The sequence below is a fragment of the Paramormyrops kingsleyae genome, chromosome 17, assembly GCF_048594095.1.
Source record: "Paramormyrops kingsleyae isolate MSU_618 chromosome 17, PKINGS_0.4, whole genome shotgun sequence".
Taxonomy (NCBI): Eukaryota; Metazoa; Chordata; class Actinopteri; order Osteoglossiformes; family Mormyridae; genus Paramormyrops; species Paramormyrops kingsleyae.
Window position 1 is genome coordinate 10,016,383 of NC_132813.1, and position 13,775 is coordinate 10,030,157.

At 41.5% G+C, this 13,775-nt stretch overlaps 2 protein-coding genes across 3 annotated transcripts; one reads left to right on the forward strand and one right to left on the reverse strand.

Moving 5' to 3' along the window:
• Positions 1-29: 29 nt before the first annotated feature.
• On the forward strand, positions 30-7,021 carry LOC111854941 (inositol-tetrakisphosphate 1-kinase-like). 2 transcript variants are annotated; one of them, XR_002840785.2, is made up of 10 exons: positions 30-282; positions 468-492; positions 1,045-1,167; positions 1,504-1,621; positions 1,699-1,797; positions 2,288-2,328; positions 3,141-3,306; positions 4,129-4,196; positions 4,492-4,650; positions 6,078-7,021. XR_002840785.2 is itself a non-coding variant. In XM_023833448.2 (10 exons), exons 1-10 carry the CDS (start codon positions 200-202, stop codon positions 6,158-6,160), a joined length of 969 nt encoding a protein of 322 aa, XP_023689216.2. In that variant the 5' UTR covers positions 30-199; the 3' UTR covers positions 6,161-7,021. The 2 variants fall into 2 exon arrangements, 1 of the variants encoding a protein (XP_023689216.2); XM_023833448.2 differs by having other exon boundaries at positions 4,488-4,650.
• LOC111854940 (uncharacterized) lies at positions 6,557-13,754 on the reverse strand. The gene is made up of 7 exons (XM_023833446.2): positions 13,339-13,754; positions 12,043-12,071; positions 11,842-11,926; positions 11,673-11,741; positions 9,538-10,334; positions 9,278-9,365; positions 6,557-9,143 (listed from the first exon to the last, which is right to left on the reverse strand). Exons 1-6 carry the CDS (start codon positions 13,376-13,378, stop codon positions 9,297-9,299), a joined length of 1,089 nt encoding a protein of 362 aa, XP_023689214.2. The 5' UTR covers positions 13,379-13,754; the 3' UTR covers positions 6,557-9,143; positions 9,278-9,296.
• Between the last annotated feature and the right edge of the window lie 21 nt (positions 13,755-13,775).

The following is a 13,775-nucleotide window of genomic DNA, read 5'->3' on the forward strand; positions in this document are numbered from 1 at the left end:
ACCCACAGAAATTGAAATTCGTTAAGACTTGTGAATGAGCACTAATTTTCTGCTATAAATATGAGCACCGAGGCTCATCGTCCAGCGGTGTACCAGCCCCACCTCCCTTATATCTGCCCCGTCATTTCCCCCACCTCGCTCGCTTATCACTTGACCTGCCAGCGGGGTCCGGACCGGCAGCCCGGAGCACCGGCTCTAAATGGCAAACCATAGGGTTGGCTTTATCCTGAGCGTTAAGAAAAGGAAGAAGATTAACCTCGAAGCTTTTGCGGACCTCTGTAGGTAAGTCATTAATACAGTTACTGAATATTGAGGTGAACAACAGAGTCCAAATATTTAATAAATGCTTGCCTTACTATTTATTGAAAGGGTAGAAAGTTGCCCATCATTACATACATACATGATAGCAGTAAATTAAGTCATGTCTTGTGAAAAGAAACGTTCTATTCGCTTTTTTCTCTAACCAGGCACCGGTGTATTGAAGTAGTTGAGGTGAGTTTTTGACAAATTATGCTTTTACTGTTTGCGCTATTGTTAAATATAGTTGTAATTCAGGCTACTGGTAACATAGTATGCTAGACCTACCGCGATACGCTTAAACTTCTAAACTGGCTTATTGTTAGTAGCTACATGCTTAAATATATATTTTTAGCCACAGACATATTGACATGCGAAATCTGTTAGTCGGTATAATTATTGACAGCGTTGTTTTGCCAGTCGCTGCCTCGTTCTGCTTTACTCTCTATCAGTCTTAAGTATCGCGAGTCTCTGTCCAGTGCAGGTGACTGACACTGCAAAAATGTTGTCATTTCCACCTGAGGGCACCTGCCCTTAGTTACACAGAAAGAAAGCAGCCATTAATCCTTGGAAATTGGAAATCCTTGTCCAAGTCAGGCATGAAGAGTAAATTCCATGTTACTCTAGTAAAATGTAGGCATTAAAAAAAGAATGTCACCAAATGTCCTTTTGTCAATATCAGGTGCCGGAAAATTGAAAGAAAGAACAGGTTTTACAATCTAATGTTTCTGGCTAACTGGTTTCCAGATTGATCTGAATCAGCCAATAGCTTCCCAGGGACCGTTTGATGTCATCGTACACAAGCTGTCAGATGTAATAGTCGAAGCAGAACATGGCAGCCAATCACAGAGGCTCCTTGCCAACTTTCAGGTAACATTCATGAATGCAAAACATGAAGATAAGACATTCTACAAAAATTTATCAGTGATGTTTCCTCAACTTTTGCATTTGTTTTAAAACATTTGACCAATCCTACAGAATGCTTTGTGTTCATGTCACTAAATTACACACCGGCCCTCTTGTCTGAAGATTTGAAATGTAGTCATATTTCACTGACTCTTGCAAAACTCTTAAAAATCACAAATGAACTTTAACATTCAGTAAAGTAGTTAAACATTTGAACAGCATAATACTGAAATTTGATATATCGAGGCATCAGTTTTAATTTTCTTGAGGACTAAATGTTTCTTTGTGAATGAATCCCAGGAGTATGTGTTCCTGCACCCACAAACAATACTTCTGGACCCATTACCAGCCATGACAAAATTACTAGATCGCTTTGCCTCCTACTGCATCATGAACACGCTACAGAACTCAATGAGAGGTGTGTCGAGATTCATTTTCACACATTTTTGCCCCGTTTGCTTCCTCCTCCCTAACACCCTTCTTCCACCTTTCCAGAAAAATGCATCTGCACCCCACCTTACCTCGAGATCAGCACTTGTGACCAATCAGCGATCCGAGAGACAGTGGACACGAGGCAACTCAGCTACCCATTAAGTCAGTGCAAGCCCCTGTTTCGCACAAAAAAGGATTTCTCTGGACATTCACTGTGATCTCAAATAACCAATCAGAAATCAATAATCGCCAATTGTTTCTGCACTGTCGTCGACAATGATCTTGCTTTGTTGTGCATTTATACTACATAATATCCCTCATTCAAAATCACTTCATTGAAATTCAATGCTTGTCAATCTAAAAGAGAACAGTAGTCAGCTGACTTACTGCTGAAAAAACACCATTCCGCAATACAGCATGCGATGTTTCCACCCTACTTTCTATCATAAAAATATATTTTTTATGTATTTGTCACGGTTCAGCTTAATAGACTGCTCCACAGAGAGACCTTGAATGTCATGGGGCTGTTTTTATGTTGATGCTGTTGTTTTGCTGAGCGCATTCTTGCTGCCCACTTGTGTGTGTTATTTAAGCTCTTTGCTAATAGTAGATCCTGTTTACCTCCCACTCGCTCCTCTCCTCTCTTTTCTAGTCTGCAAAACTAGAGTGGCTCACGGCCCCCGTTCCCATGAAGTAAGTGCATCCCTGTTGCCCCCGTGTGCCTCTTAATTAGCACGAACCGGCACAGATGTCTTTGGTGTTAAGCACTGCTTTCTCCTCACGTTTATTATCTGTACTGCTTAGGCTGTCGGTTCTACTGAATGTCAGCGTGTCCCGCTGACCGTGCGGGAAAACAAACTCAAAATAATTCCGTTAAGCAAAAACACACATTCTCAACAATGTACAGTATAAGAATAAGGGACTATTATTCATGATAGAAGTAATAATTTTATTATAATTTCAGTGATGAGAATGTTTGTATATGGATATTATACAAAGGAATAACAATTTAAAATTCTTTTTCATTTGAAGTCATGTACATTTAAATAAAAGTTACTTAATGATTTTTTTTTTCTCTTCATTGTCCACCGTTAGCGCATATGGTTCCTGTAAATTATAACTATATCTGGTTAGTTTGCTTTCTTTGGTGCCTTCATATTTGCTGGTCTCATATCCTTAGACCAGGGGTCTCAAACTCTGGTCCTAGAGAGTTACTGTCCAGTAGGTTTCCTATCCTACCTGGCTTCTAAGGAGCCGCACCTCTTCTCAGGTAAATACCAGGAGACCAGTTGGAGACCCCGGCCTTAGATGCATTTACGTCTATCTGATGCATTTACCTAAAATAACTTACAGAAAGCAGTTGGCTACAATGTATGTTTGCTTCCTGTGATTCAGATCCAACCCTTTGCATTATTAGCACAATGTGCTACTTACAGAGCTACAGGAGGCCCCTATGCATAGCCTTACTGATTAGTGTTTCTCCACTTCACCTTCTACCTGCACAGATGTCTCTGATATTCAGCGCTGACGGGCTGAAGGACGCTCGTCCCCCTTGTGTGCTGCAGAGCTTCGTTAGTCACGGCGCTGTGCTCCACAAGGTCTTTGTCGTGGGAGAGGAGCACTTTGTCGTCGAGAGGCCCTCGCTCAAGAATTTTCCCCCTGGGCCTTGCGGTCAGTGGAACAATCCGATTCTTCAGCCTTCAGGACAGATGCAGCAGCCATGCTAATCTCGACATATTGCATTTATATTACAGCAGAAGAATAGAGGCGTCGCTCTGATAACATTCTGAGTGATAGTAGCTTCATATCGTTGCTAAATTCCATTGGCTTCAGTTTATAACGAGTGTAGAATAAGTGGTAACATTTTACGAGAGGGGGCATAAATTATGTACTATTATTCTTTTACTTATATATTAATTAACCACAAACTAAGTCTTAGTTACATACTGATCTCATGTTCGTTCATCATTAATGAATCGTGATCCATCTTCTATCTCAAGTAATTACTATACTAGTTACGCTATCTGTTAATTCTATAAACCTTTGTGAACTACTGAAGGAACACATAATGAATAACACAATACGGATCTCGTGTTTGTGAATCGTGACGCACCTTTTATGTCAAGTAGCTACTATATTTGTTCATGATTTGTACTTCAGTAGTAACTGAATTACTGCTAAGTATTTGTGTCCCCTCAAGTAAAATGTTACTGAATAAATCAGTCCATAAACTCTGCTTTCAGTGCTAATGGCCCATTTAGAGTGATTATTATGCTACTGAAAATGAGCACTGTTTCAGTCTAAGTGTTGTTATCAGGTTAATATGTCATCCAGCTAACTAAGTGTATTCTGTTCATTAAATAAGTCTCCAGACATTTTAATGCTGATCCGGACAGTGCAGATGTACACAGTAAGTACAGACTAACACATGGGAAAGATACTTCTAAACAGCTTACCATGCCCTACGTGTGTCTGTTTGTCTGGATGGTGCAGACAGGAAGACAATCTTCTTCAACAGTCATGAGGTCTCCAAGCCCGAGTCATGCTCCCACCTCACTGCAGTGAGTCTAATGCACCTTTAAGCCTCATCTCTTATTTTTAAATATTCCAGTCCATTTTCTTGGAATTGCACAAACTGAAGAGTTTTAGCATTATTAATTGTGGTATAGAATTCCAGTAGTAGACTTGCCTGCTTAAGTAAAAGATATTAGCCACTGGAGAACTCTCCGGAATTCTCTGCACGACACATTTCTTATTACGAAAGGACGGAGCTGATTTTAGCCATGGAAGGCCATCGATGGTTTTCGCCATGAGCCACTGTTGTGCAATTTGTCCCTTTAACCTTTCCCTAGCTAGACGAGAACACCCCTCGGATGGCACCCCCGAGCCGTGACATCATGGCGGCCTTAGTCCGCCAGCTCCGAGCCGAGCTGGGCATGGCGCTGTTCGGTGTGGATGTCATTGTGGACATCCAAACGCGTACCCTCACTGTCATTGACATCAACATCTTCCCAGGTTGTCAGAACTCTTCTAGCTCATGTTGCATATCTATGGTTTAGTTCCCAATTCTTAGATGTTTTTACTGTAAAGAACTAAAACTCAGAACTGTGCTGATATAGTGAACCAATGGAACTTTTCTACTGGCATACCAGAGAACCAGATGGCCCCCAACCCGTACTGTGAAGAGACACTAGTTACAGCTCAATTTAGTAAAAGTGTTCCTGGGTTTGGAGAGCAACAGTGACATAAAATTTAACGTTCACACGGTGTACATCATGATTTCCCATGTGCTAATTTCCTAATTTTCTGTCACATCTGTGAGAATCGCCATGTTATGGTAACATCAAACGCTAGTGGAATTGGCATTCACTTCCTTAAATTTGCACCATTCCATCCAACCATTCTCTAGTACTTTTTTAAGTAGTAGGTTGGAAATTGTCATGTTCAGAATTATCAGGAATGCATCAATACAGCGCGATGTGTGATTCTACTAATAATGAATATGATATCGAATTTGCCCCTTTTTCCTTCAGATACGGTATCTGTGTGAATTTTGACCAATCAGAGGGTGGTGACGCAACCAGCTCAGCTTAGTCTCACTTTTGGCCCGTTAGTAAGCAGGGCCGTGTCAGTGCAGGTACAGGTCGGTACAGCTTGCATATTTCACAATGGAAAATCGTCCCTTCATGATACGGCTTGGATATGGCTTAGTTCTTGGTGCCAGTGGAAAAGCGCCATAAAACTGAACAAGTTCTTGTGAATCCAAAACATTCTCCTGGGATCTGGTGCTTTAGATGTGCTATACTCATTATACTCACTTTGGTCCAGATCATCTAAAAATCCTGATGTATGAAATGTTGGTGTAAAACAGCACAAAGCAGTGGTTCTTAACTTTTTTGTGCACTGCTATCCATTTTGTACCACGCCAGCTCAGTCACAACCCAATATCAAGTATATGATTAAATTAACGCTATGATCAATCATGCAGTGCACTCTGCAATGTACACCAACCAATGCCTATTGCACAAACCTGATTGGATGTGCCAGTGAATTTTAAATTAATCATTTGCGGTTTGGCTTTTTGGATTGGTTGAATGTTCACTAGTTTCACACTAATCATTTGCAGACCCAAGACCCGTTTATATAAGTTAATTGTACGACTGGGCTGGGAAATGTGACCGTGGACCAGCATAGGAGCTCGCTTACATTTCCAACTCTGCCTTGCAACCCTTTCAGAATTTGCTCCGACCCTAATTGACCCATGGGATGAGAATCGCTGGCATGAAGTACATTCCATGTTTATGATTCCACAGTTGAATATATTGTCATCTCAGAGAATGGGCCAGTCGTGAATACTTTGCATTTACAGTTTCTGCAGTAATTAGCACATACTTTACAACAGTAGCTAAGTAAATATCTTTAATTGTGCATATTCCTCACAGGCTATGAAGGAGTCCCCCAGTTCTTCTCATCTCTACTCCGTCACATTGAGTCAGTGCTGGAGAAACGAGGGAGTCCAAAGTGAGGGGGCCGGTCCCTGTTCCCGATCCCTTGTTCAGCATTTTGATGCCTGGAGCATTTTCTGCCGCACCACCAGCAACCTGATCGCCTACCACTTGGGCCCAAGACGCCGGCATTGTGATGTAGCCTGCATTGGTGTCTAGAGCTGGATGACAATGGGTACTTCTTTAAAATCTCAGATCTGGCTTAGGTTCACTGTGTCTTGATCCAAGTGCTTCAATGGGCATTCCGACTAAGAAGTGGCTTGCTCTCTATGGATCTCATCAAATCATAATCAAATCACTCCTTGAGGATCTTGTGGGGCATCTTATGACTTTTTCCAGGGATGCTTTTTGTTTCATTAGTTACTATAATTTGTGACATACATTAATATATATATTATTTATAAAACAAGAAGCCATTTTCAAACCATAACTTTTGTGCTTTTATTTATTGGTAACTCAGACAGCATTAAAGACACAGCAGGCAGTAAAGCAGCACTTCATATTCAAGCTAACGTCTCCTTTCATCCTCACATGTCAAACTCTCCCGGCCCCAAGCTGTCAGACCCCACAATTTGCTTAAAATGGACTGAAACTTTAACCATGGGATTGGTTTACATTATTACTATTATTATTATTTATCAAGTGCTCAGTCAATGGAAGGTGGTTTCACTTTCAAAGGCAACCTTTGTTAAAAGAAGAGCACAAACCAGGGGGGGGGGAGGATTTAGGATGATTTTAAGGGCCCCTGAGTGACATAATTGGATTGGTCGGGGTTGGGGCCCCAATATGATGTGACTATATGAGGCAAAGAGTCTCTAGTGCCCCAGAGCACATACAAAACACTTTGTAAATTGAGAAAATGATAAATACTACACATTGTTTATACCTTTGTTTGACCATCTGCAACCTCATCGCTTGTGCTATTATCAGAGGCAGTTGGTGGGTAAAGAAAAAGACAATGAGGTAAGACAATACAATTTACAATATTACAATGGTGGACTTTCCAAAGAAGAGAGGAAATGTTTAAAACGACTATAAAATTTTAGTAACGAGTTATCTCAAAGTTACTCGTTTCATAATTTAATCTGAAAACCGCGGCGGCAGCGTCCCTGCTCCCTCTACGGACCGGCCGCCATTGACTATTAAACTCTGGACATAATTTAATATTTTACCCGAAACCAAAATATAGCAAAGTATTTTGTTGTCTTCAGTCAGGTATATATGTTTAACATAAAAAACATGCTTGATAATATTCATCTTTATAAATGTTATGTGCATCATATATCAAAATATAAATGTATTTGATGCACTAAGAATTTATGCTCAGTACGTATATATATTTACTTGCTAAGGACATCTTGATATATGACCCTGCTTGGCAAAACCCTGTAGACTTACACTAAAAATGATAAAATCCTTCATTTGCTATCCCATATATCTCCATAGAGGGGAACTTTTGCCCAGTATCTCACTCTGCAATAGCTGGCCAGAACTCTGTACATTCATTGTGCCTTAATAAAAGCTTACAAGTGGGCTGATTATCTGGAATTACAAAAATGTAGCCACCTTCGTTTACAGCGATTTGTACAGAAACGGTAGAAACCAATCGTACAGTCAGGCCTTATTGTATTCTTGCTGGTAGGTGAAATCAAACAGTGCAGAAGCTGAGAATCGGATGGAGTACTTCCCAGGGAATACACGAATAATTCCAGCAAAGCACACTGCCACGCAAACTGTACTTTTTGGTAGTGTGAATGCTACCTTATCTTCCCCATATACATCCCCTTTTCTCATAACAGTCTCAATAACAGTACTTGAGCCAAAGACATCATGCAGACTATCCCATTCTGTTCCTGTACATCAGTGTTTCCCAACTGGGTCTTCAGGGACCCCAAGACAGTCCACGTTTTTGCTCAAAACGTGGACTTCTGGCGTCTCCGAGGACCGGGTTGGGAAACACTACTGTACACTATATGGTAACAGTCATTATAGTAACAGTCACATATATAACCAGTCACAAAGATATTGCAAAGAGAAAGGTTATTCTATGTTAACTTCCATTACACTTAAAAAATAAGCTCATATATAGATATTTATGTACAAACATAGCGTAACGGATTTAGCATTTAGTTGATTTCCATTATGTATGTAAGCATCTGAATCAGATTAAAGTGTGCTTATAAAACTATTAATCAAAAATGGTGATGCAATAAGCTTTTGTGTCACCAGTGTTTTTAACTAATAATTGCCTTAAGGATGGGATTAAAACTGGTTGGACATCTAATCTTTGTTGACATGGACAATCACCAGAACTACATGCATTATACCTGTGACCTGATATGACGGTGGCATTGTCAGAGACAGGTTATGAAAGACGACACGTGTGTGTTTATGTGAGAGTGTGCAATGGGGGAACACTAGTGCACATTCACAGTACATCATAGTGAACACCATAGTGAAATTAATTTGCCATAGTTACAGTTTTTTTTCTGTCACACACATTTATAATTCACGATATTTAAACAATTCAACAACATGTTTTTTCGGTGGTGCAAAATATCTTGCTGAAAGATATATAGGGATACGACTTTCATATCAAATGAGTCCATTTGAATTTCCTTCACCTTTAAAAATGCACAAGTGAGTGTGTATTCCTGTGTACTTGTGGGTTTGTATTTCCTGCATTGTGGCGAGCAAATGTCCACACAGTGAGGTAAAATCTGTTACTTTTTAGCTTGTGGGGACATTTTTCAGGTGCCCACAATGTAAATGTCAATTTTATAAAAATCTGTGAATGCAATCAAAAAACTAAAAACGCCAAAAATCTTCTATTTTGTTTGGTTACTTATGGTTAAGGTCAGGGCTGGGTAGGGGTTAGGGCTATGCCCGTAGAAATGAATGGAGAGCTCCCACAACTATAGGAACATATGAACTGTTGGTGTGGGTGTGTGTGTGTGTGAGTCCAGCAGTTTATTTATGGAGTGTAAGTCTACCAGCTTCAGTCTTCCAGGGTAGCAGGGTAGGCAAAAGAGGAAAAAAAGGTATAAAGACCAAACAGCAATTAAGGGTCGTGATTAAAGGTCAGGAGGAATGAAAACTATACGACATCTACAGGAACATCCACTGCAGCGCCTTACTTCGCAGCGAGGATCACACTCAGTCGTGAAGCAGGCTGTCCACCTCCCCAGACATTTCTTTCAGCTTTTCCTTGATCTTGATCAGCTTCTGTCGCCCACAGGACCAGTCAGGCATAGAGGGTCAGCACTCAATGCAGTGACGCACATGCGGCTCGTGGAGCCATTTTCATAACTCAAAGCCTTAGCTCAAGTGTTACGGCAAGCCAGACAACAACTGGTTCATACTGTTCCAATTAGAAGTTAATAAAAGAGACACCCACCTCTCTCTCACGTTCTTGCTCTTCTTCCTCCTCTTCCTCGTTTCTCTTCTCTTCCTCTGTGCTGTGCACCCTGTACCCCTTCTTCCGAAACTGCCAGCTGGCTTCATGACTGGCTTTCTCCATCACTCGCTTCTGCAGAGGGTCTCTCTCCTCCAGTCCATTCTCTCTCCTCTTTTCCTTGTCCCCTCTCTTCTTTTCCATATCCCCAATTTCACCCTCCTCCTCGCTTATCTCGTCTTTCTTCCTCTTCTCCGACTCCCTTCCTTCGACGTGCTTCATCTCTCTCTCCAGTTCTTCCAGCTCCTCTTCTGTCTCTCTCTCCGTGGGCCTCCTTTTGCTCCCCCGCTTCTTCTGTAACCCCTCCTCCCACTCCTCAAATGCCTCATTTCTCTTTTTCTCTTCACCCCTCTTCTCTTCTTCTTCCTCTTCTCCAGATTTCTGCTCGTGTTTTCTCCTCTCCTCTTCCTCTTCCAGCAACTTTCTCAGTCCTTCCTCCCTTTCATATTCATGTCTTTTCTTTCTGCCATCCTCCATTGTTTCATCCTCCTCTTCCTCACTCATCTCCTCTCCTCCCCTCTTGATCTTCTTCATGCCTGGCTCCTCCATCCCTTCCATCTCCTTCTCTGTTGTTTTCCCCTCTTTTTCCTTCTCCAGACCAGTGCCCTGTTTCTCTTTCTCTTTTTCCATCACCTCACTCTTAATGTACACAGTTTTGTCACCCTCTTTCTCTTCTTTTTCACCATTTCTCTCCTCCCCTACCTCTCTCCCTTCATACTCATGGTTCTCTTTCTTCTTTTCTGAAAATGGCAATAATAACATATCAGAGTCTGTGACCCACAGCAGGATTCTCAGCACAACGTCAACGCAGCCTCAACAAAGGCCCAAGCAATTACCTTTAAAAACTCATCTGACTCATCAACCTGGCTGACAGTTTGATCTGTAAACAAACCAGGATATTGCTGCAGAGAACAGATAATGCTGAATGCATTGCCAAACCTCTTCGGTAATGTGTACACTGTGATGTGGAGGATAACACAGGGCAAGCAGCTTGGCTTTTGAGACAGGATAAGACCAGTGCAACTGTAATGCTCATGTGTAGGACACTATGAGGAGATAATATGGGCATGACACTAAGAAAACGGCTATTATTGTAGCAAAAAATTTAAATGAACAAAATCAGTGAAAGAACAAAAACTAAAACTATGTTCCATAACAGGGATGCACATAACTGGTACGCAAGTACGCATTCACCTTTTAAAGCCATAGGTGCCGCAGTTTATTGTTATAACACAAGCAGAGTTTCCAACTTTGGTCAGCTGGCTGGCGTGAGATTTTCAATTCGGGTCGAGTCTGCACACATGCATTTACATGTATGTTTTATTGCCTTGTGAATAGGGTTTGCAAACTACCCCAACGCTTTTGATACGGCTAATTTTAGGTTTATGATGGAATAATACAGATTTGCTGTCAGATGAGCGTGTCTGAAATCGCGAGTGTCAGCGCATGCGTGAGAGTTTGCAACCCTGGAGATGCGTACTTGTGCTACTATGACAAGAAATTATTGCGCATTTTAACCTTTATTTGTCAATTCGTACTTCCTTCGCGGTACAAAGGTTAAAACGCACGGTAACTTCTTGTTATGTCAGCGCAAATGCATACTTAGTTTATGTGCATTTGCGCTGTTATGAAAAGAAACTGCCGCACGTATCACTTGGCGAATGCGTACTTGCATACCATTGAGATGCGCCCCAATCCATAACCACTTATCCAGTAACTACATGGAAACCCTGGAGCCTATCGCAGGAAGTACTGGGCACAAGGCAGGATACACTATGGGAAGGATTCCAGTACAGAGAGCTATATTGCACTAAAACAAAAGGTAAAGTAACGGATACACTAAACAAAACTTATAAAAACAGATCTGAAAGGAAAAAAAACTGAAATATGAAACATGAATAGAATAAAAATGAACACTGAATAGCCTAACTAGCTAAAACTTTGATGAGCATGATGTGATCGAGAGACTGAAAATCAGTCAGTAGGGATCCAGCACCACACAGACACGCACAGACAACACAGCAGTAATGACGAACACGACGCACCAGCTACACTGCGAGACCAAAAATACTACTGACCGTTATCCGCCAGCTCCTGCAGCTCTCTCAGCAGCCCATGGTGCCTCTTCGCAACTGTCAGCGGATCGTCTGCCGCAGCGGAGCCCAGCGGAACACGAGACAGCATTACCTCCGTTTCCGGCAACAGCGAGCGCCCAGCGGAACATTTAATCAGGATGAGCATCCTTACCTGGCTGTGGTTTGCAGCCGGCAGGCAGAGTGTTCCCATCAGCATTTAGAGTGGCCAGGTGGATGTGCATGATGCAGTCGGTCACCTGCGAGCGCAAAGTTAAAAGGAACGAACGCGATTGGGCGAAGGCACGAGACAACAGGGGAAAAGCAGGTATATATAAAGAAAGCAGCGGCGCCCCAGCGTCGCCGAGTAACTCACCTTTGCGTCCTGCAGAGGCAGGCAGGTCACTGGGGGGAACGGTGAAAGAAAAGCCCGTTATTGGAAATACGAGAACACAGTGGTGTCCTAAATTTCCTATTTGATCGACCGTAAGTGTGTGTGTGTGACATCACGGGGGTACATCGGGAATATCAAATATGTCATTGCGCAAATTATGTATGATGTACATTTGATTAGATACATTTAATTAGATTTTTCTAATATAGTTGTTTGTTTTTCATTAAAAACTATGTGTTTTAATTATAATATAAAACATTTATTAAAAGATACAACATTTTTCTTCTTTGTCTGGTTATATTTATATTTTGTCAATCAAAGAAATAGATTTTATATGATAAAATAAACATGATATTTTCCAAGTCTGCCTATGTATCATCCTTTCACTTGGGGTAGATTTGTAACGCCGACTAAATGTAAACATAAACTACTATTGAATACAGTATCGTGTCTCCTTATTAAACAAGATGTACAAAACAGTGCACGGCTATTTCTACAGCAACACCAGCAATTATAACTATTAGAAAAGGTTGGATCATTGTATAATCTGAGGCTTTTAAAATACAGATACAACGGTCCATTCCACATCTATTGAATTATCCGTCCTAAGATTTACGGTGGATGTGCTACTTTGATCACCTGGCCATAAAAAGCGACTCCGGTGTGAGAGTTGACGTCTCGCTATTAACGTATTTATATGGATTTTTTTTTTCAAATTCAATCAAAAAAGGAAACGCTTTTGGAAGGACTGATCGCCCTTTTGACTAAAAAAAACAGCGACACTATTTTTGACATTTATGTAACAGTCGTACATCACCCACGGCTGAGAGCGCATCGCATCAGTGCCGGTTACATAAGCCTCAGGTCTGAATCCCCAAGGTACCATCTTTCTTACTTTCTACCGTCCTTTACCGGTGTTGTTTTCAACCAATAAATCATCCGTGCTACAGGACAATCGATTGGACAGAAATTTGGCCACCATCCAACGTCCTTCAAACGAAAAAGGCTGCAATCCTTCGCGTGGTGAAGCATGCGTATGCCCGTGAATGTAACATCTTTTACATTATATTATAATCATATTATATATTATAAAATATTTTGCAATATCAAGTTATGAAAAACAATCCACTTATTTTGCTTTATTTGAATATATGTACATATAGTCATGCCTTTAGAATGTAGCCTAATTTGGCAGTATTTGCAATATTTATAATAAACCTAATCGAAAACAAAATTTAAAAGCGGTTAAAACCGTAATGGGCATCTTTTCCACCTTACCTCCACTGAAAACACACAGCAATACTGCTAGTGAAAACATGTTTAACGTCCAGTTCTTCTTTCCAAGCCTCTTGTACGTTAAACGGGATCCAGCGAGAGTTGAACTGATCAGCGACCAGGTGACGCCTTTTAATTAAGCGAGCAAGTGCGACGCGGCGTCAGGGGAGCGAGGGGGTTTTGATGGTTCAGAAATGTAAAGGAAACAGATCGCTTCCCGGAGCGGACTTCCCAAGGACGCACTGCCTTTGCCAAGGAGCGACGCGTCCCCCTCCTCCGATCTGTCCGATTCACTGCAGAACGAGGAGCGTCGGATAGCGAGCGCAGGTTTATTAGCTCGCACCACCCTGCCTAGTGATGTCAGAAAGGCGGCGTCGTTTAAAGCCCGCTCACTTCGAGCCCTTTTCACGTGTCACACTGCGCTCCTTTGTAAGGCCGAT